The 21346-nt window shown below is 58.4% G+C and overlaps 2 protein-coding genes across 3 annotated transcripts in view; one reads left to right on the top strand and one right to left on the bottom strand.

Annotated features, from left to right (window-relative positions):
• SGSM3 (small G protein signaling modulator 3) overlaps nucleotides 1–680 on the top strand; it is a 35025-nt gene extending 34345 nt beyond the window's left edge. For both annotated transcript variants that reach the window (XM_024737518.1, XM_024737517.1), the window contains one exon: nucleotides 144–680. In XM_024737518.1, the coding sequence (XP_024593286.1) occupies nucleotides 144–224 (81 nt within the window). In that variant the 3' untranslated portion in view covers nucleotides 225–680. The remainder of the gene's footprint in view (nucleotides 1–143) is intronic.
• Nucleotides 681–841: 161 nt separating this feature from the next.
• Nucleotides 842–21346, bottom strand: part of MRTFA (myocardin related transcription factor A) — a 196584-nt gene continuing 176079 nt past the window's right edge. Inside the window, exons 5-15 of the mRNA XM_024737519.1 lie at nucleotides 19716–19771; nucleotides 16973–17048; nucleotides 15892–16053; nucleotides 12116–12291; nucleotides 11496–11627; nucleotides 9025–9278; nucleotides 8449–8620; nucleotides 6196–7422; nucleotides 5055–5207; nucleotides 4677–4737; nucleotides 842–2365 (exon numbers count right to left, since the gene is read on the bottom strand). Of these exons, the coding sequence (XP_024593287.1) occupies nucleotides 1866–2365; nucleotides 4677–4737; nucleotides 5055–5207; nucleotides 6196–7422; nucleotides 8449–8620; nucleotides 9025–9278; nucleotides 11496–11627; nucleotides 12116–12291; nucleotides 15892–16053; nucleotides 16973–17048; nucleotides 19716–19771 (2969 nt within the window). The 3' untranslated portion in view covers nucleotides 842–1865. The remainder of the gene's footprint in view (nucleotides 2366–4676; nucleotides 4738–5054; nucleotides 5208–6195; nucleotides 7423–8448; nucleotides 8621–9024; nucleotides 9279–11495; nucleotides 11628–12115; nucleotides 12292–15891; nucleotides 16054–16972; nucleotides 17049–19715; nucleotides 19772–21346) is intronic.

Genomic DNA, 21346 nt, shown 5'->3' with positions numbered 1-21346 from the left:
TGGCGGGTCCCCCCCAGATGTGTGGGTGCTGAGGCAGGCCTCGTGGGGGCCCTGAGTGCCGGTGTCGCCTGTGAGGACCACTCTGGCCCCTTGGGCCCTGTGGTGTGCCCTGCAGCTGTGACAGGAGGGCTGTTCCTGTGCAGGAGGAGAAGCAGCCCCTGAAGGAGGGCGTCCAGGACATGCTGGTGAAGCACCACCTTTTCAGCTGGGACATAGACGGGTGATGCTCTTCCTCCAGGGACCCTGTCACATCCAGGCCTCCCCAGACCCCTTGGCTACCAAGCCCCTTCCTCAAGCAAGAAGAGAACAGCCCGGCGCTGGCCAGCCTCGGGGCCACCCCAAGCTGCAAGGTCGAGGGGAGGACACTCTCGGGAGCTCTGGCTGGGCACCGTGGTAGGGAGTCCGGGGACACCGCCCTGGGTGCTAGAGTGCTGGTGGAGGGCAGCAGGTGGCAGGAGCAGAAGGTGGGGGCCCGGCTCAGCCTGTTACCCTCAGCACCCCGGGGAGGGCTCTGCCCTGCCAGGGTCTTTACCAGAGGCCCCAGGCTTGCTGTGCTGAACAAAAACCTTGGGAGGTGGAGCGCCACCTCTCCTCTGTCAGGTTTTGCTCAGGAGGAGGGTGGGGAGGCTGAAGGCTCCCCAGCCTCTTTGATTTACAAATAAACTGTCTTTGAGACGCACCTCTCCCACCTTCTGTCTAGCCAGCTGCGCGTGGTCCCGAATGCACAGCCAGGGATGGGAGGCGGTCTCACGGGGAGGTGCAGTCAGGATCACAGCACGGCACCCCCCTCTTCCCTTCCATGGATTGACCCCCCTCCATTCCATGGAGATGGACCAACAGGCGGGGTTTTCGTTTTTATTTTAAAAAGTTCACACAGCTTTCCCACCTCTGTCCCAGAACTGGTTCTGGTGACTCCATCCCTGATCCCCTGTGAATGACAACGGCCAGAAGGGAGGCCAGGCCCCAGGGCAGGAGGAGGCCATAGCTTGAGGGCCACCTCTGGCTCCACTGCTGTCCCAGGGCCGTGGTGGCTGCAGTGAGGCAGCGGGAGGGAATGTGGGCAGGGGGCCAGGAAGCACCTCTGCCCTCGTGGCACTGATAAGGAGCAGGAAGCAGGACAGGTGCGGCACAGGCTGTGACGAGGTGTCTATACGTGTCAGATACAAGTGATGGGTGGGGCCAGGGTAAGCTGTGTTCAGCCCTGGGAGCGGTGGCTTCGGGCCCTTCCGTGTGCACAGAGTAGAACCGGGGGTGGGGGGCTGCATTCACCTCCCACCCGCCCCCCAAGATAGATGTGTATATATGTATGGCGATATATAATACAGAGGTATATACACCTGTACAGAAAACGTTTGCCACCAACCACTAAATGGTTACACTATACCAAGACACTAAAATGGCAGGGAGCCCCCCTCCCGGGAAGCCTGGGTCGGTGGTGTTGGCATCAAGAGGGTGGTGAGGTAGAGGCCCAGCCAGTTCCTTCCCTTGCAGGGAAGGGGAAGAGAAGGAAGGACATGCACCCCTTGCCCTGCCTCAGCCTCGCCTCCTGAGCAAACTGCAGCAGACAGGTGCACCCCGACCTCACAAAAGGAGGTCAAATAGAAGCCCCTGGCCCATCCAGTCCTCCGAAACCCCAGGGTGGGACTCAGAGCTGCTTCTTGGAAGCTCTTCTCCTTGGTGGGCCAGAGCCAGGTGTGGGGACACCCTCCTCCGGCCTCCCACGGAGGGGAAAGCAGGGCCTGTGATTGTCAGGACTCATGACCACGTGGAGAGGCTGCATCAGGCAGGAGAGTGCTGAGCTCCCTTGAGTTCCCGAGGTCTCCGACTTTCCAGCCCTCCCAGCCCCCGGCTCTGCAGCCCCAGAGCTACAAGCAGGAATCCCAGTGTAGCTGCAAGTCGTGGCCGTCGAGGAAGTCCGTGGAGAAGAGGCTGGGGGCTGTGGTGCTCGGGGCCAGGCTGAGCACCGGCCCACCCGACGACAGCTCCAGCCAGTCCATGCCGTCCAGGTGGCCATCGGCCAGGTCCAGGCCCACACCACTGGGCTCAGGCGCAAAGTGCAATTCTGAAGTGTCCATGGGGGAGGGGGGGTGGTCCAGGATGGCAGAGCTGCTCAGCATCTGGCTGTGAAGGTCGTCGATGAGGGAGAGGGGCTCTGGCCCCTCGTGCCCGCCGGTCAGCAGGGGCAGCCCTGTGCTGCTCTCCAGGAAGTCCTCCAGGCGCCCAGGGAGGGCCGGCGAGCCGGATGGAGGGGGGACAGCCTGAGGGAGCTCGGCGGATGGTGACGGCTGTGCGGCCAGGGGTGACCCGCAGGCTGCTGTCAGGGGAGACTTCTCTTTCCCTGGCTCCTTGAAATCTGCTGAGATCTCTGCCAATCAAGAAAGTGAGTGGGTGTCTGAAACCAGCCTGACGACCTGCAGTTGGGACCCCACCTTACACCACATACAAAAAATAACTCAAAACGGGTCAAAGATCTAAATTTAGGAGCCAAAACTACAAAACTCTTAGAAGGGAACATCTTCATGACACTGGATTTAATGATTTCTTAGTTATAACACCAAAGGCACAGGCAATGGAAGAAAAAATAAACTAGACTACGTAACAATTTAAAACTTCTGCACATCAAAGGTCACTATCAAGACTGAAAAGACTGCACAGCAACTATACTTCAAACAAATTAAAACAAGTAAGATAACCCCTGGAATGGGAGAAGAAATCTGCAAACTATCTGATAAATGATATCTAGAATAAAGAACTCCTAGAACTCAACAAAATCCAACTGAAAAATGGACAAACTCTCCAAGAGACGATATTCAAGTGGCCTATAAGCTCATGAAAAGATGCTCGACGTTATTACTCATTAGGGAAATGCAAGTCAAAACCACAGTGAGATATGTGACTTCACAACTATGAGGCTGGCTATTTTCAAAAAACTTTCTTGAAAATAAGTGTTGGTGAGGATGTGGAGCAACTGGAACGCTTGTGTGTTGCTGGTATGAATGAAGATGGCACAGCTGTGTGGAAAACAGTTCTGTGGCTCATCAAGAATTAAAATACAGAATATGACCATATGACCTAGCAATTCCACTTCTGGGTATGTACCCCAAAGAACTGAAAACAGATTCAAACAGATACCAGTGTTCATACAGCATTACTCACAATAGCCAAAAGGTAGCAACAACCCAAATGTCCAGTGGATGAAGGGCTGAACACAATGTGGTACATACACACGATGGAATACTCTTCAGCCACAGAAAGGAAGGAAATTCTGATACAAGCTACAACACGGAAGAACCCTGAGGATGTTACGCTAAGTGAAGCCAGCCAGAAACAAAAGCACAAATAGTGTATGATTCCACTTAGAGAAGGCATCTAGAATAATCAATTCACGGACAGGAAGAAGAGAGGTTACGGGGGGTGGGGGGGTGGGATGGAGGAATGGGGAATTAGTGTTATAAACGCCTGACCAGCTGTCTCCCACAGTCCCAGCCTCTTCAACCTGCTTCAAGCAGGCTCTGGCCATGGCCCCCCTGCAGCACCCTGGCTGAGGTCACCAGCTGCCACCACAACACAGCCCAGGACCGGATCTCGGTCCTCCTCTTCCCTGACCGCCCATCAGCAGCCCACGGCCTCAGGACGTCACCCTCTTAAGGGCGCACTCCCACCCTCCACCCGCTGCTCAGCTTCACTGGCTTGCGCCCCTGCCTCCACCTCGCCCTCTCTGCTCACCCTGCCTCACTGCTCCAAACGCCACCCCCACCCCGACCAGACGCCAACTCCCTAACTCCTGACTCAGCCCAGACCTTGCCTGGGCTGGCCATGTGGCCCTCCACTCAGCTGTCTAGGGGCTGAGGCTGTGACCGACGCGGCCCCCACTTGCCCCGGCCCACACCCCCAGCGCTCATGCTGCTGCACCCAGTAACTCCCCACACCCTCAGCCTCATCCTTGGCTGCCCTGGGGTCCCCTCGCCACACACCTAAGCCGTGAGGAAACCATACTGGCGCTGTCTCCAAGATACACCCAGGTTCCAGCCCTTCTGCGCTTCGCCGCTGCCTCCCGACCCACACACCCCGCTCGCGCCTGGACCATTGCGCCTGCCTCCCTGCTCCTGCCCTTCCAGCGGGGCAACCCTTCCCTCAAAGCTGTGCCATGGCTTCCAGCGTCACCCAGAGCCCATGGGCTTCCGCCCAGTGCCCGCCCCCGGGTGCCCATCAGCCCTGCAGGCTGAGGAGCTCCCTATGGATGCCTGTGGCTAAACTGCACCTGCCCGGCGAGGCTGACCCTGACACCCCTCGCACCTGCGACCCTTCCCGTCCGGCTTTTCCTAATACCTGACATATACGATAATTTACTTATTTCATTCACCGCTCATCTCCCCACGCTGGGCTATAAGCCCCGCCGAGGCAAACGTCTCTCTTGCTCACTGCTACGCCCTGGGCTGCGGGCACGGCGCCGGCCACGCAGCAGGTCAGGGTGAGGCAAACGTGTGTCGAGGACAGCACCCCAGGGAGTCCCTGCCCAGGCCATGTCTCACACGTTACCGCATCCAAAGCACCAGGCCTGCTGGGCATCGTGTTCAAGAATGAGACCAAACCCAATAACCAACCAGCCTAGGAATGGAGACAACCTGTGAAGAAAAGAGGAGGTCGGGGAGCAGAGCAGTGGGTCTGGACTTTACCTCCACTCTGAATCAGAATGTCAAACAGGTCATCCATCTGCTGGCTTGAGGAACCATTTTCCTGTGGCACAAAAATAAGAAAATGAAATGGAAGTCTAGAACAAGAGGCCCCCCAGCCTGGCTCAGGGCACAGACCCTACCTTGTGGCCCTGAGCCAGCAGCCAGGCCCACAGAGCCGGGCAGCCTGTGCTCAGGCTCCCGGAGCCCACACTCACTCCTGCCCGACGGCTTCTCTCCAAGGTCTCTCTGACCTGCAAGGCTGGCTCCTACCTGCCCCACCCTCCAGCCAGGCCCGGGGGACTGTGGGAGCCCAGCCCAGCCCAGCCCAGCCGCTGAGGCGGCCGCCCACCCAGCCAGGCCCCGGTCCACCCTCTTTACCTGCTGTCTGGGCTGCTGGCTCACAGCTTCCTCATAGCCAGGCGGCTCCTTCTTCGGCAGAGAAGTGGGGGGCCCAAAAAGGGGCTGTGGCGGGTGCTCCAGGTCCCTCTGGGCTGGGGGGCCAGGGGCTGGAGAGCCAGGCTGGGACAAGAGCTAGACAGGAGAAAGGGAGGGAACCAGTGGCTGGGGCGAGGGCAATAGCCCAGGGCCTACACGCTCCAGGCAGGCAAGGCGGGCAGCTCTGCCACCTGCACTGGCTCTCGGAGAGCTTTCGTGGAAGCCCCCGGGGAAGAAGGGATGTGGGATGGAGAAGGCCCTGACCTCTGACCCTACAGAGGGCGACTGGCTCCCTAGGGCTTGGTACAAGCCACACGGGGCAGAGGCAGGGGGGCGGGGGTCTCTGGGCTAATTTCCCCTCTCCTCCCTGGAGTTTCTGCCTGAGGATGCTCAGGGGCCTGTGTCCCTTCCTGAGTACCCGAGTCCTGTCACTGCCGCCCCGAGCCGCAGCTCGGAAGGGCTGAGAGGCCACACAGAGCCTAGAGCAGCCTCACCTGTGGGCCAGGCTGAGTGAAGGGTCTGGGCTGCGAGGGTGGCAGCAGCAGGGAGCCAGCTGCCAATGTCACCTTGGTGGGGGACAGCTGGCCTCTCTGAGGGAAAGGAGAGGAGTGGAGCTCGCAACAGGTCCAGCCTGGCGGCCCTCAGTCTATCCCAGGAGGGGCTTCCCCGACCCTCCCCTGGGCCTGTCCCACCCCACGGAGCAGGGGCAGGAGTGGCCTGGCCCGGGTGGGGCTGCTCAGGAGCCGTCGGCTGGGCACAGAAGGGTTCTGACGCCAACCGCCAGAGTAGTGGGCAGGCCCTCGTGGCCCCACCCTCAAGGCTGGGGGCCTCACACAGGTGCCTCAACCTTTTCAAGTCTGAGCACCTTCCTGGGTAACACTGGGATGGCGATCCCTAGTTTCGGAGGGTTGAAGGGAAGATTAAAGGAAGCGAACATAACCCGCCAACCACGGGGGAACTGGTGAAAAGGGCACTGTCATGAAGAGCGCCTTCACGCCCTCCTGGGGTTCCTGCCCCTCCCACACCCAGGTACCTGCTGGCTTCACGCCCTCCTGGGGCTCCTGCCCCTCCCACACCCAGGTACCTGCTGGGGGCTCCCGCTGGCCAGGCCAGGGCTGTCTGCATTCTTATTGGTCACGGTGAGGACGAGGTGGGTCCCTGTGGAGTCAGTGAGGAGCGTAGGAGGTGTGACCCCCTTGATGAGGCTGGGGCCCTGTGGGCCCAGAAGCAGCTGCGGGGCCGGGGCTGGTTCAGGCTCGGGCAACACGGCTTCCTGCTTCACCACCACGGCCGGGGGCCCCAGGGTACAAGCGTCTACGTGGTGGGCAGCGGGGCCCACGAGGTTGGGGCCGAAGGGGCGATCAGGGCCCGGGGGCTGCCTGCTCAGCTGGCAGCTGGCAAGGCTGCTTTCCTGCTTCACTGCGGCACCAAGCGTGACCAGGGCCGGGGCTGGTTCAGGCTCGGGCAACACGGCTTCCTGCTTCACCACCACGGCTGGGGGCCCCAGGGTACAAGTGTCTACATGGGGGGCAGCGGGGCCCGCGAGGCTGGGGCCGAAGGGGCAATCGGGGCCCGGGGGCTGCCTGCTCAGCTGGCAGCTGGCAAGGCTGCTTTCCTGCTTCACTGCGGCACCAAGCGTGACCAGGGCCGGGGCAGGGGCAGGGGCTGGCGTGGGCTGCTGGGCCCGCTTCTCCTGCTCCAGCTGCAGCCTGAGCCACTCCACCAGCTGCTGCTTCTGCCGGAGCATGCGGGTCAGCTCCTCGATCTGCTTGTCCTTTTCCTGCAGCATCTGGTCCTTGTCACGCCCCTCCAGCTCTGCCCGCATCCCAGGGCTGAGACAGCAGGACCCAGCGCGGGGGCCCTCCTCCTTCACAAGGATCTGCAGCGGCGAGGCCTGCAGGGTGAGCTGGGTCACTGGCGACGTCACCATCTCGCCAAAGGTGTCCCCGGGCGTGGAGTTCTCGTCGCCTGTGCTGAGCAGTGAACGCTCTGAGGGGGTGGGAGACACAGGGGGCGTGGAGCCTGTGCTGCCAAACTTCACCACTCCATTGCTGGTCACCGTGGCCACCACCACCTCAGCCGGGGCCAGGCCCGCTGCCACCAGGGTGGGCCCCGTGCTTAGCCGAGCGGCAGGGAAGGCTACCACCACCTCGCCAGCCTTGGGCAGGATGGAGGCAGCGGCGGGGCCCTTGGGTGCTCCAGCGGCGGGACTGATTTGCTCCTGGTAGGCGCGCAGGCGCTCAATTAGGTCTGTCTTGGTGCCTGAGACGGGCAGTGACCGCAACTTCAGCTCCTGCTTCAGCTCTGCCACCTGCAAGGGGGTGGAGAGTCCGGGCAGTCCTCCTCTGTCTGGACCCCACTGGCCTCTTCAGATGTATCAACCACCTGACCCTCCCACAGCCCTGGGGGGCGAGACGTGCATCTGCCAGGCTGGCCCCCTCCTCCTCGCCGTCCTCACACCAGGGGCATGGTGCCTTGTGCTCGATAAATACTTAATTGACTGGATTTTACAGATGAGAAAACGGAGCTCATGAAAGTGAAATAACTTCTTCAGGATCACACAGCTGGTGATGGGCAGAGCTAGGGGTTAGAGCCGGGTCTGAGGGACTCTGAGGTCCGTGTCCAGCTCCCCCCAAAAGGGCTGCACCTTGCTAGGATCCCTGTCATGACTGAGGAGGGAGCAGACTGGTTCAGAGGACAAACTCTCCAGGGAGAATGTGATCCACTCCCCTTTCTGATCAGGGCAGAGAAAACAGGCCAGGCCTGGGGCGTCTCCCGCCCTCCAAAGCCCAGGGCACGAGTGCAGCCTGTGGCCCAAGTGTGGGCTGCTCTCTCCCAGGCCAACACAGCACTTGTAGAGCAGATTCAGCAGGACAGTAGCGGGCTGCATGGAAAGGGTGGGTGCTGTAGTGGAGCTCTGAGTCTGAACCCTGGCTGTACTGCCGGCCGGACCCATGACCTCAGGCAAACCTCTCTATCCCTCGACGCCTCTGCTTGCTCATCCTTAAGCCGGGGTAACACTCCCTGTTTCTCACACTGCACTGTAGAGGCTGAGGAAAACGAGAGGTGCACAAGTGCTCCGTAAGCCCTGCGGCCCTTGACAGATACTGGCTGGCATCGTCAATGACGATGACCACGATGACAAGGCTAATGCCACGGATGACCAGGGCCTCAGAGCAGGTTCCAGGTGCCTCTGCTGGAGCTCTGCTCTGCCTCCTGCAGCCGTGGTCCTGGGCCAGCCGCCTCCCCTGCCTGAGACCGAGCACCTGACCGCCCCCACGCGAGGCCAGGCTGGCGACGGCACAAGGCCTCCAGGGGGAAGCGTGCAACCACTTACCTTCATGTCGTCCAGGTTGGCAGGCAGGGCCCCAGGCTTGCCAGTCAACGAGGTGCTGTTCTGACGTACCAGCCCACTGGGCCCAGGGGCGCCCGAGCCGGAGCTGCTGCTGGTAGCGGAAAGGCTGCGCGTCAGGGGGGCCCCACCGCTTCCCAGAGCCTCCCCTGCTGGCCTGAGAGGAAGAAAGGACAGGAATGAGCCCCTGCCAGGTCTCGCCCTAGGCCTCTGCGGGCCGGATGGAGAGGAGCAAGGGGCAAGGGCCCCGCCCACAGAGCACTCCCGCAGGACCAGGACCAAAGGGTCCTTTCATGTCAGGGCTGCCCGCATCTGGCCGTCCGGTGCCTGTGGGTACTCAAAAGGTTCAGAACCTGTTCTGGAGGACAAAAAATGGACTGGAAGGGAGGCTATTCTCACTGTGCTGGCTTCAGACACTGTGTGAGCTTTGATGGTAATAAAATGAAAAGAATCACTGAGCACAAGTAAATCACAACATCCAACCTTTAGCAACTAATGGTCCCTCATCAACAACCACAGTCCACCCCGCTTTAAGGAGCCGGCCTCGACCCCAGCCCGTACTTGAGGGGCGCAGGCAGGATGGTCTGGTAGTTGTAGTGCTGCTGCTGCTGCTGATTGAGGATCTGGAGCTGCAGGAAGAGCTGCTGCTGCTGCAGGATCCTGGCGTAGGAGGAGTCCATGGGGGGCGCCCCCTTGTCCTGCTTCTGGTCCGGGGGGATGTACTGGTGATACTTGAGCTTCTTCACCTTCGGCTTCAGCTCCTTGGCCTTCTTGCTGCGCTGCGACTTCTCACTGGCAGACTTGGGTTGGCTTTGCTGCGGGCACAGGAGACAGAGGGCGCTGTCAGGGGCAGCCGAGTGGCTTCCGGAAAGGCCCCGCTGCCCACCCTGCCCTGTCCACGCTCCCTGCCGGATGGCACCCCTCCCAAAGCAGAGGCCTCCTCAGTGCCCGGGAGTGTCCAGGGAGGGGGCGAGGGCTGATGGGGGGCGGGGCTTGTGACTGGCTCTGCTCTTAAAAGAGCTTCTAGCCCCAGTGCACAGGCCAGGCAGCCTCGCTGTGACCCTGAGCACAGAGTGAACAGGACGACGAGGTGAAAAGACCTGTTCTACGGAGCTCGCGCAGCCCACACTGGGCTCTTTACAAAAGCCGCGTCACACAGACCTGCAAAAACCCTGCCTCCCCAGGAACCGGCCCGTCGACTCGAAAGGGAAGAAACAGGCTCAGGGAAGCCACGCGCTTGAGGCCGCACAGTGACTGGGACCTCGCTGCGCGAAGGAGCTGGGATCCGAACCCTGGACCTCAGAAGCTCACGTCCATTCACTGACGGGGCGGCCGGCACACAGGGAGGCCGTCTCCGGGTGAGGAGGGTAGAGCGGGTGTGGGCAAGAGTGAGCAGGGTGCTGAGTGCTGGGGAAGGAGCAAGGAGGGCCTCGCGGCTTCTGAGCAGAGAACGGCAGGCGGAAGGGTGGAGACTCGATGCAGGGCTCAGCTGGGGTCTGACCAGGGCGCCGTGGGCACTGACGGGATGTGGAAGGAGGTGACTGACTAGAGGAAGAAGGTACAACAGCGCGTGTGGCAGCCGAGTGGCTACAAGGTCACAGTTTTGAGCTTCGGCAACAGCGTGTGACAACAGTGGCCCCTTCGCAGAAGTCGGGAAGAGGTGCCGGTTGGCCAGGGTAGGGAGAGTGGGGGAGAAGGCGCGGGGCTGCTGGGACCGGAGAGCACCCGAGAGGAGGGAGAGGGGTCCGCTGAGAGGCCCCGGCAAGGCTGAGGGTGCGAGAAAGAGGCCGAGGGCAGCCCGGGAGCACCCCACTGAAAGGGAAGAAGACGGAGAGCCCAGGGAAAGCCACCAGAGAGAGGAGTGCGACCTGAGGCAGGTCTGAGGCAGCTGGGGGCTCAGCTTGGAGGAGAGCCCATGGCAGGGCTGGGGAGCGGGGACAGAGGCCGAGGCACTACCGGGAAAGAGGAAGTTAGATAAACACACATACACCGTTCTCGCAAATGGGGAGTGGGCAAAGGAAGGCACCAGTCATGTGACGAGGAGCAGGTCTGAGGGAGGAATTTGGGGAGAAAACCTCAGACATCTGCAGCCAATCAGGAATAGACCGCAGAGGCAAGGGAGGTGCCGGCTGCTGGGGCAGCGGCTGGGAGCCAGCAGAGCGCCAGGGCACCACTGACCGGGAGGAGCAGGCCTGGGGCAGGGGCGCCACACGGGAGGGCCGCGGAGACCCCGCCAACCACCTGGGAGCGCCCGGAGGCACAGGGAGGCTTCGCTAAGGCTGTCTGGGAGCACCCGGAGGCACAGGGAGGCTTCGCTAAGGCTGTGAGCCGCAGCAGAGGAACGTGGGCGGCCAGAGGCTCCAGGCCAGGGCCAGGGACTGTGTGGCGGGACTGGAGAATCAGTCAAGATGGGAAGCAAGCTGAGCGGGAAGGAAGGGCACCTGCCCAGCAGGCGTGGAGCACAGGCTGGATGGAGGGTGGCAGTCAGGGCCAAGGTCCCAGAGGCCGAGGGAGAAAGCTCGGCTGGGCGGGGAGGACCAGACACCGGCTCCTCACGCTGCTGAACTTAACCTCAGCATCCGGCACCGTGTTCCCACACAAAGGTCCCCATGGGCGTCTCGTGGGGTTGACGGTAAATGCCGTCCCTTCAGGTATCTTAGGTCAGGCCTTGGAGGAAGAGAGTGACAACAAACACCCGGCACGGCTGGCTGGGTGACCTCAGGCCCATCACCTCACTTCTCGGTTCTGTCATAGCCTCACGAGGCTCCGAGTGGACAGAGGGGACGTGTGGGCGTGTCTTCCTGGGGCGGGCAGGAGTGAGAGCCTGGCCCGCTGTGTTCAGTGAGCAGTGGCTGCGGCTGTGACGGCCAGCGTGTGTGGAGAGAACAGATCTCCCAGAGCACTGTGGTGACCTCGGCTGGTCCCGGACCAGGAGGAGAAGAGAGCCAGCCCCACTCCCCACACTGGGACGGAGTCACAGCAGGACTCAGAGGGGAACGGAGAGGAGAGGGCGGTCAGCTAGAGGTCTGCACCTTAATGAGTGTGGGGAGGGGCTTGGCGGTGGCGACTGTGGTTCCGTTGGCGAGGCTGGGCGGCGGAGGAGGCTGCTCCGCCAGGAAGACTGTTTCTCCAGACTCTGGGCCCACGGGGAGTTGAGACACGACCTGGGAGAGAAGAGGGGAAGTGAGGACACGCCCACCCCTTCTCGTGGCCCTGGAAGCTGCGCCATCTCCAGGCTTCAGCCGGTGGTGCATCCCTGCCCTGCCCTGCCTGGAGGTGGGTGGCTGTCACCCCCTCGGACGCCATCACCGTTAAGGGGCAAATGACAGGCAAAGACGAGAGGGATGAAAAGAGCAGCCTCCAGGGTGGCAAGGAGAGGGAACTAGAAAAGGGGAAGACAGAGGGTGGTGAAATGTTACGGAACTGAACACACTCAGGAGAAGTGGCTGTTCTGAATGAGCAGACATGGGGCAGCAGGGAGGCCTCTGAATCTAACTGCAAGGCTGCCCAGCCGGCATCCTCCACGAGGGCCCACCGCCGCACCTTCTGGCTTCCCCGTCCCACCTGGCCCAAGCGAGGGACCTCATTCTGGGCCGCTCCAGTAGGTCTGGGGCCCCTGAGCAGGGGAAGCACCTGTAGTGGACAAGCTCACCTGAGTGGGGGACACAGAGGTGGCACTGGGCAGTGGCTCGCTGACTCGGGCTTCCAGGGGTGACGGCACCGAGCCCTGGGACTCATGGCTGGCAGGCTGCTCAGGAGATAAGGCATCGCTGCTGTCCTCATCAAAGGAAGAGCTGTCTGCTACTTTCGGGTAGTTCACCTGGCCCACTGAAAGCCAAGGCCAGGGTGAGACTCCTCCAGCAAAGGGGAAGAGGCTGTCCCAGCGAGGCGCCTGCCCTGCGGCCCCGCGGCCCCAGCAAGCAGTAGGAGAAGGAGGCCAGCAGCCGACCTGCCTCCTGTGTCCAAAAGAGCTCAAGGAAAGCTTGTCATCACGACCCGAAACAAAGGCCAGGAAGAGTCAGTCCCACCAGGTCATCAGAGCACTCCCCTTGGTGGGGAAAGGCCTGATGGTTAACCCCTTGCTTTTAACTCCGCCCTGCGTTCAGTCTTCCAAGTCAGGGTCTGCCCTCCCGCCCCCAGCCTGCCACCTCCTGTTTCCCTGCTGTTGAAGGCACTTTATTCCCATCCTGTGGCTGCACAAAACTCTCCTCTTCTCCCAGAGGCTCACGGGCCCTGCGATCAGGGACGGAAGGAGTTTGGGTAACAGCTATGCAGGTGCAGCTCCTCCCCTGGGCTGCCCGACTCCCCGAAGACCAGGAGGAACAGACAGAAGAGCCTCGCGGAGAAGGGCCGCCTGCTTGCACAGGTGAAGCAGAACAGTGGAAGGACAGCGACCTCCCTTCAGCAGCCAGTGACTCCCAGAGACCCATGTCCTGGGGGCAGGCCTGCGCTCCGGGGCAGGGACCAGGCTGGGTGGGAGAGGCGGGAGAAGCAGGGACCCGGCGTGGGAATCCCAGATGCAGAGAGAAGGAAAGAAGGGGATGGGGCAGGCAGGGTACTTCAAAAAACTCCTGTCACAACCCTGCCACCAGCACGGTCAGGGGAGAAGTTCTGCACCGGCACCGTCCACACAGGGGGAATGAGGCAGCGGCGCAGAAGTGAGCCGGCAGCCATGCCGGGGACGCAGCTGCGGCGGGAAGACCACAGATGAGGAACGCTCTCCCGGCAGACCCTCCCCCGCTCCAGGGCCGTGCCCCGAGGCCCTGTGCCCCTAGGGCCCAGCAGGGTGCCCCTGAGCTTGTCCCCCACCCCACACCCGCCCTCCCAGGGGCCCGCAAGGAGCGCGGAGAGGATGCAGCTCGCTGACAGTGAGCCCTTCTTGCCGGTCACGCTAGGTCTAGGTGCTCTCCCACAGTCTCCTGCTCCCAGAGAGGGGACCTGCCATAGCACAGCAGCCACAGGACAATGGGACTCAGGACGGAGGAGCTGCGGGTCCACCCCCGCCTCAGCCCAGCCTGAGGAAGCTGCTGGCCACACTGCAGCGGCCCCAGGGCCGTCAGGCCAGGTCACTGAGGGGCCCACCCCTCTCTCCTGCCGCCAGGGCAGCCCGGATGGGGCCCTGCCCGGCCGGAGTTCACGGGCCAGGCGCCCTGGAGCCCAGCCGCTGCTCTGCTGGCGGGAAACGTGGATGCTGAGGGGAGGCCGGCCATGACGCCGACGACCAGCTGGCGGCGCATGTGTGAGCAGATGGCCGCAGGTGTGTGGTGCAGTCCGGGAGACGGAGGCCGTCTGCGAAGCCCCTCCCATTCCGGTGCACACCCCGCTCTGCCTCCCCCTCCATCCCCCACCTCCTCAGCCTCTCCCCTGACTCCTTCCTCTCAGCCCTAAACCTCCTCCTTGACCACTATGCCCCTCTCTCCTCTCCACTCTCTTCCTGAACAGACTGACCATGTGGGCTGTCACCACTGCCTTGCCTCCTGCTCACTCCTTGGCCTGCACGCTCACTGCCGGCGAATGCTCCTCTCTCCCCAGTCACCAGTGATGACCTCGTTCCAAACTAAGCTACTTCCCGGGCCTCAAACAAGCCGTATTCCGCCAGGGCTCCAGGCCACACTGCCCCCGCTGTCCCCTCTGTCCGGAACGTCCCTCTGCACCCTCTCTACTTGGCAAACTGACTCAATCTCCAGGTGGGCCCGAAACGTGTCGTCAGCCCCACCGCCATCCGCATCCCTGAGAGAAGCCCATCTCGGACGGGCTCTCGCTGCCCCTGCCACACACCGCTGTCCTACACTGTCCACGACAGAGCCGCCAGCTGGTCTGTAACGAACGTCACTGCAAACAGCAGCAGCCCTTCCCCGAGTCTCCCTGGGCGCCCAGGACTGTGCCGGGCCCTTCACCGCCATCGTCACCTGGGAGCCTGCAAACTGTCCCGAACGGCAGGTGGCTTGGCTACGATGTTACAGGGCCCTGGTCTTTCTAACTACGTGGTGCCACCGTGCCTGGGAGCTAGACTCAGAAATCACTTGTGCACACGGCAGCCTTCTCCTGTCAGACTGAGTTCTCTGAGGGCAGCCGCAGCATATTCTGTTCGTCTCTGTAACGGTAGGACTCACACAGGCCTGGTGCATGGCTGACTCTCAGCAAACATTTACCAGACTTGGGCTGGCTGGAGAGTCCAGAACTGACCTTGGCCCAAACGCTGTCGTGGAATCTGGTGAAGGTCCGGGCAGGAAAACACTAACACAAGATGAAGTGAATGCCAGGGCAAAGCAGGGAGTTAAAGGGGAAGAGGGCGGTCAGGGCACCTCCACTGCGGGTGCAGATGAGGTCCCAGAAACCGGTCTCCTCTGAGCCAGGGCTCGGGCCCAACGCGGCCTGCTTCGGGCCTACTCCTGTGCCCTCCCCTGCCCTGCCCAAAGACCTAGCTCACTCCTACGTGAGAGCACCTGAGCCTCCTGAAGGTACGGCCGCTCCTCGGGGGCAGGTCTCAGGCCTGCGGCAGCCAAAGAAACATGTCTGTACCAACAGTTACCAAAGTCTGAGGGAATCATGTCTGCACACCTGCCCGTGGCACACGAGGCCCTGCACGTCCTGGACTCTGTGGCCTCCCCCTCACGTCTCAACACCCGTTTCCAGCTCCACGTGCAGGCTGCTCCTTCTGCCCGCTGCATACGCTTTCATTCCTACTCACCCTGCACCCCCATCTGGGCCTCAGCTCTTCTGATGCCGACGCCCGCTGTCGGGGCCGGCCTCCATCACCCCCATCTGGGCCTCAGCTCCTCTGACGCCGATGCCCCCTGTCGGGGCCGGAGGGGGTGGCCCTCCATCACCCCCACCTGGGCCTCAGCTCTTCTGATGCCGACGCCCGCTGTCGGGGCCGGTGTGGGCGGCATCCATCTCACTCTCACCTGTTTCCTTGCCTGTATCTGCTCCTGGGCTTAAGCTCCGTAAGGACGAGGGGCTTGGTCTGCCTTGTGGGGCTGTGGCCCTAGCACCTAGCACACTGCTTGGATCAATCGACCTTTACTGACTGAACTATCTGAGGAGAGTGCCAGGCTCCAAGAAGAGATTTCACTAATGAAAAGAAACCGCAGGCACAGTTTCAAGGTCCCAGCGTCTCCACGTGCTCACACACACCACCCCGGACATCTACCTACCTTCTCTGGGAAAGAGGGACAAGCCCCTGCACTCACAAGAGATGGGAAGTGGACAGAGGCCTCTCTGTCACTGATGCAGTTATTTTGGCACGGCGCTGATCTGTGAGGCCACTGGCGCTGTCCCAGGCTCACAGGACCCGTTTATCAGGCTCTCATACTCTGTACCTCGGCTCCCCCAAGGCTAAGCAGGAAGTCAGGGAGCAAGCTGTCCAGAGCCCATGCCCTCTGCGCCCCGCCTTCAAGTCCACACGTGGTGGCTGGGCCTCCTCACCAATGATGGCTTCCTTCAGGCTAGACTCCACAGGCAGGATGTTCTTCTCCACCAGCTCCATGGGGCCAGGCCTCTGCGCAATCTTCTCGTTGAGGTCATCGGCCAGCCTGGCTCTTTTCAGCTTCAGCTGCTTGGCCTGCAGGGAAGGCTCAGCCGAGGTCTCTGCCCGTGGGAGAGAATGGAGTGCAGGAGGATATAGGAATGAGCTGGTTCTGCCCTGGGAACTGCAGAGCAGCTCCCCTTCCCTCTGGGGAAGGAGCAGAGACCATGAGAATGTAAATCAAGTGCCAGGCGGAGTACAGTGGCCCGGCCTGAAGTTTCACAAGGACAGAAGAAGGGGCCCCCGCTGTGGACAGTGTGTGGTCACGCACAACAGTGGTCACTAGGCACAGGCTGGCCCAGACGACTCTCTGAGCTGGAGCTAGAGCTGAAAGAGCACCAGGCAATGGGTGGTGTCTCCTCTCCCTCAAGCTCGCTGCGTTATGGGGACAATCCACCTCCCTGCTCTGGGCCTCAGTGTCTTCCTCTGCAAAGTGTGGGGTTCAGTCTAGGAAAGTCTTCTTCCAACCCCAAAGTGGTTTCAAAACCAAACAAAAAGTGAATAGACTCAAGCCAAAACCTTTCCTTCCCTAGAATGAGGAAAGAAGTGTGTGTGGGCAGGTGGAGTACGTCTGGGATGATCTTGCTTGTACTTCACAGGTGCTCCTGTAAATACTGAGTGAGCAAATGAATGGATGGATGGATAGATGAAGGAATGTATGAAAATAGAAAGTAAACACATTTAAGAACAGGGTTGGAGGAAAGAATTTCATACCGAGGTTTTATGAGATCCAGGGCCACGACATGGCCATAGAAAAAGGGAAACCACCCCAAGAGAATGTGACTGTGCTCCTTTGGGAATTCCCAAAAGCCAGGGGTGGCTGCCCACAGCACTGCTGTTTTAACTGCGTTAAGGCTCTGGCTTACACTGTCAACAGAAACGGGAGTGATGAAAAAGAGGGACGACGAAACGTGGGTGGTGCAGGGGTGAAAACAGTGAGAATGAGGGTTTAGATGAAGAAGCATTTCCAATCTAACACACCTTCCAATATGTGCATCCTGACCAGCTCCGATCTCTCTGGCCGGGAACGAATCTTCCGCTTCAGGTAGTCCTCTGTCTATAGAAAAAACACACCAAGCAGCTCTCAGATCCAGGTCACAAGCTTATGGCATGAACAGGACCAAAAAGCAGCCGTGCCTTTAGTGGGTCACCTCTGCAGCCACCACAACCTCAGCCTGGAGACTGCAGGGTCCTGAGGCCTGGAAGGACGTGTCCACTTTCAGCGCACCTGCCAAGGGCATCATCCATCTGTCAAGACCATTTGTCGCTCTGAGGCTGGACTACTAATATATTTTTTAATCTATTACTTTTTTTAAAAAAATCAATTTATTTATTTTATTTTTGTCTGCATGGGGTCTTTGTTGCTGTACGCCGGCTTTCTCTAGTTGCGGCGAGCAGGGGCTACTCTTCTTTGCGGTGCGCAGGCTTTTCATTGCAGTGGCTTCTCTTGTTGCGGAGCACGGGCTCTAGGTGCACGGGCTTCAGTAGTTGTGGCACGTGGGCTCAGTAGTTGGGGCTTGCAGGCTCTAAAGCACAGGCTCAGTAGTTGTGGTGCACGGGCTTAGTAGCTCCACAGCATGTGGGATCTTCCCGGACCAGGGCTCAAACCCGTGTCCCCTGCACTGGCAGGTGGATTCTTAACCACTGCGCCACCAGGGAAGTCCTAATCTATTACTATCATATGTTATGTTCATCAAAGAAAATTCAGAAAATTAGAAAGTAAAACAACAATAAAAATTTTTAATCATCCACCGTTAGTATTTGGGGATATTTGTTTCTAATCATTCTTCCATGCAAAGGTAAGTTTAATTTTGCAAAGCTATAATCATACTGAATATAATTTTATACCTTATTTCAAAAAACTTGGCATTGCCTGATACCATGAGCATTTTCCATTCACTCTGAATGGCTGCCAAGTAGAGTACTAATTTTGATACATGGTGTCATAGCTCTAGTTCCTTAGAGTCTCATGTCCTCATTTCTGCACTTCTGAGACGCCAAGCAAATTAAACCATTCCCTCAACAGTCCCAGAGCCAGCCCACTGCCCGGCGCTCACGTTATAATGTATATATGACCCCGGATTTGTCTGACTCTAGAGCCTGTGCTCTTAACCTTTGCACCAGAATTTTACAAACCATAGGTCAAGACCATTAGTGGGTCAGGACCAGCACAGGATAGGGTAGGATAGGACAAGACAGGACAGGACAAGACACAGCAGAGTAGGGTAGAGTAGAATTGAATAGAAAATAAAGTATCAGAGCATACTGCATGCTTGCTAGCAAGGTAAAGACTTGCTCCTTGGACTGGCCTTGGTGCTCTGACTGGTCAGCTCTGGGCCAGCCCCAGGGTGGTGCTGAGCTCTCCAGGAGACGGCTTACAGCGGCCGCGGGTTCAGGGCCTATCACCCATCTGCAGTGGGCAGAAGTACGGCCATGACTGCCGGAGAAGACGGCAGAACAGCTGTCGTACACTGCAGGCCTTCACAGACAGCAGAGGGAGGCATACGGTACTGATGAAGAAAACACCTGGAGTCCACACCCCAAGGTTTAAATCCCAGTAAGCTTGCCACTTACTCGCTAGACAAGTTAGTTAACCTCTCTTAACTGCATCTATTAAGATAAAGATAATAACACCTAATTCATAAGAGCTGATGTGAACATAAACAAGAAAAGGGTATAATTTCACATATAAAAGTACTCAATAAACTAGGAGCTGTACTAATTAGTTCATATTTACTCCTTGCCTTGGAGAAGCAGGCCAGGAAATGGTGCCAAGTCTTAAGACTGGGTTGAGGGCACAGGCAATGACATTCCTTTTCTCTCTGCTGTATTCTCTCATCCTCCCAGGCACTGAAACAGTACAGCTGGTCACTCCTTTGGTTCCCAGGACCTGTGGCCTCATTCTTCCCACTCACTCTAAGAATTAATCGTAATTTTCCTTAGAAATTTGTTAAAAATAAAATAAAGACAGAAGATAGTAAGATAAGTCTTGGAGGTAAATATTTCAGTCTCTGAAAGAGCTGTGGGTCTTAGGGAGCCCCGGCCTATGATCCTCCATCTGGGGAGGCTCTCTTCCCTTGTCTTTTACATAAAAGAGAAAAGTGAAGGGGCTGAGAGGGGGAAGCATGTTCTGGCGAATTCCCCATCTCCGCCCACACTGGGCAGCAGAATATCCCCTGAGGCCCCCGAGGGAACTGAAACCGAGGGGGACAGGGCAACAAGCCAGGTGCTGCAGTGTGAACCTGAGCTCAGAGGGACCCAGCTTCTGCTTCCACGGCCTCAAGTGGACCCTGGCTGCTCAGGGGCACACGGAGACCAGTAAGGTTTCCGTGCCCATTCTGGAGAGGTGGGGGCAGTGTGGCCAGACAGGAGGGACCACCACTCAGCAAGCTTTTCCGTGGCTGGTGGTCATGTCCTAACAGCTATAAAAGGCTAAGTGGAATTAAAGATGGGAAAATACTAGTGGTCTCCAAACCAAAAGAAGGGAGGTGACCATTACATACCCTTGAACGTACTAAAGGAAGAAACTCATTGTGATCATGGCCCATATCATCGCACAGGGAGACGCTCGGGTGGGGATGAAGCAGAAAAGCCAGAGCTTTCTATTTAGAACCATAAGGCCAGGGCTGACCCTGGAGGCAACGCTAGACTGGAAGGAAGATGACAGCAGCACAACAGGCTCTGAAAATGCTCTTAGGAATCCTTGGGAAGCAAGGTGCCTTACCCTGGCCCGCTCCAAGCTCCTTCTCTGCTCATGAAATGCAGCTGGACTTTTCAAAGCTGTTGGGAGAAGAATGATATAAGAATTACTTTATAGTGAAGCATCATGTCTACTGCTACAATTTACAGTGGAGAAGGTATCTTAAATTCAAGTTAATTTTAGCAGTACTATTAATATCAGCTGAAGTGAAGAAGAAAACGGCACCTGAGTAAGCACATATCTTTATGGTTCAGCTACCCCATCAAAACAATTCTGGTTACTTTGTTCCTAATGGGAACAGTCACTGCCTAAGCTTGGGCTCTGTAAGGTGCACCCAGGGAACATAACTTTAATGTAATCCTTATGGAGCAGTCAACTCTCCAAGAATGCCCACTGGGCCTCCCTTTACCCTCGGGGAGACCGGGACACAGAGCAGAGCTGCAAGTTGGGTCCACCCACTTTCCTTCTCCAACCTCATCAGGAATCGCAAAGTGACCGAACTGTTTGAATGAGGCAGTTAAACCAAAAAGACATTGCATCTACTTGGGTGCCATTTCCTTCTTCGGTTCAGCTGGTATTAATAGTGCTGCTAAAATTAACTTGAATTTCATCTTGAAGGACTAAAAGAACTTCACCATGATTGTATGGTTAACCTTGGTGCACACAACCAGCAGCTGACCAGAGGCTCACTGTATCCCCCGTCACGGACCCGGCTCTTTTCTGGGGCTACCACCACATGGCCACAGCTCACAACTCAGCAAAGCACACCGAGGGTGGGGAGACCAAAGCAGGACCCTCTACAAATGCAGCGCTGTGAAGAGAGTCTGTGTCAAAAACTCAGCAGATAACGAGTTGGGACACCCTGAGGATGAGAGGGGAAAAGGCCTGACTCACTTCAAGTTGGGAACAACAGCAGTAAGAGGAAAATTCATAAGACCGTGGTTAGTTTCACTTCTGCTGCCCTAGAATTTCAGAGCAGCTGTGAAACTGTGTGTGCAGATAACTTTTGCTGGGCTGCTGGCTGTGGTAGGAGTGCAGGGGTAAGGAGACGCTAAAAGTAGCCAGAGCACAGATATGACCCTATCCTGCCTGGGCCTTTGCGCTTCCTCCCCCCATCCCACCCCCAGGGGCTGGGCCTCAGGAGCAGCAGTCCCCGAAGAAAGCTCCAAATGTCACTGCAGTACTTCTTTTTTTCTCTAAGTTTTTTTTTTTTCCTAATATTAAAGTAAAAAAGAAACCCATTTTAAAAGATCAGTTGGAAGTACCCTATCTTCTAACGGCAGGGGGAGCGCTAGATTTAACAAATAATCTCTAAGGAAAACCAGCACAGGCTCCCTCTCCAAGCTACCAGAGCATTCCAAAGCATGACCCAGGCCATCCCAGCTCTAATCTGAAGGTCTTGGCATCTCAGTGGGTAAGCAGACAGCCCCTGTACCTGCTTCTACTGAGTAAGGCTGGTTCAACTCCAAAATCAGCCTCCAAAAGTCCTGATGTGCAGAGTGTGATGGACCAGCAGGGAATGAACACACAACCTTGCTCTAGGAGCGCTTATCACACAGACGAGACGAGAAACACTAAGAATCAAAGCAAAACTCAGTGTCCGCACCCCCCCCAGCTGCCTTGCTGCCTTAGTTTTCTCCACAGCTCATCACCGC

The sequence above is a fragment of the Neophocaena asiaeorientalis genome, unplaced genomic scaffold (genome assembly GCF_003031525.2).
Source record: "Neophocaena asiaeorientalis asiaeorientalis breed wild unplaced genomic scaffold, Neophocaena_asiaeorientalis_V1.1 scaffold242, whole genome shotgun sequence".
NCBI lineage: Eukaryota > Metazoa > Chordata > Mammalia > Artiodactyla > Phocoenidae > Neophocaena > Neophocaena asiaeorientalis.
This window is presented reverse-complemented; position numbering and strand designations above follow the sequence as displayed.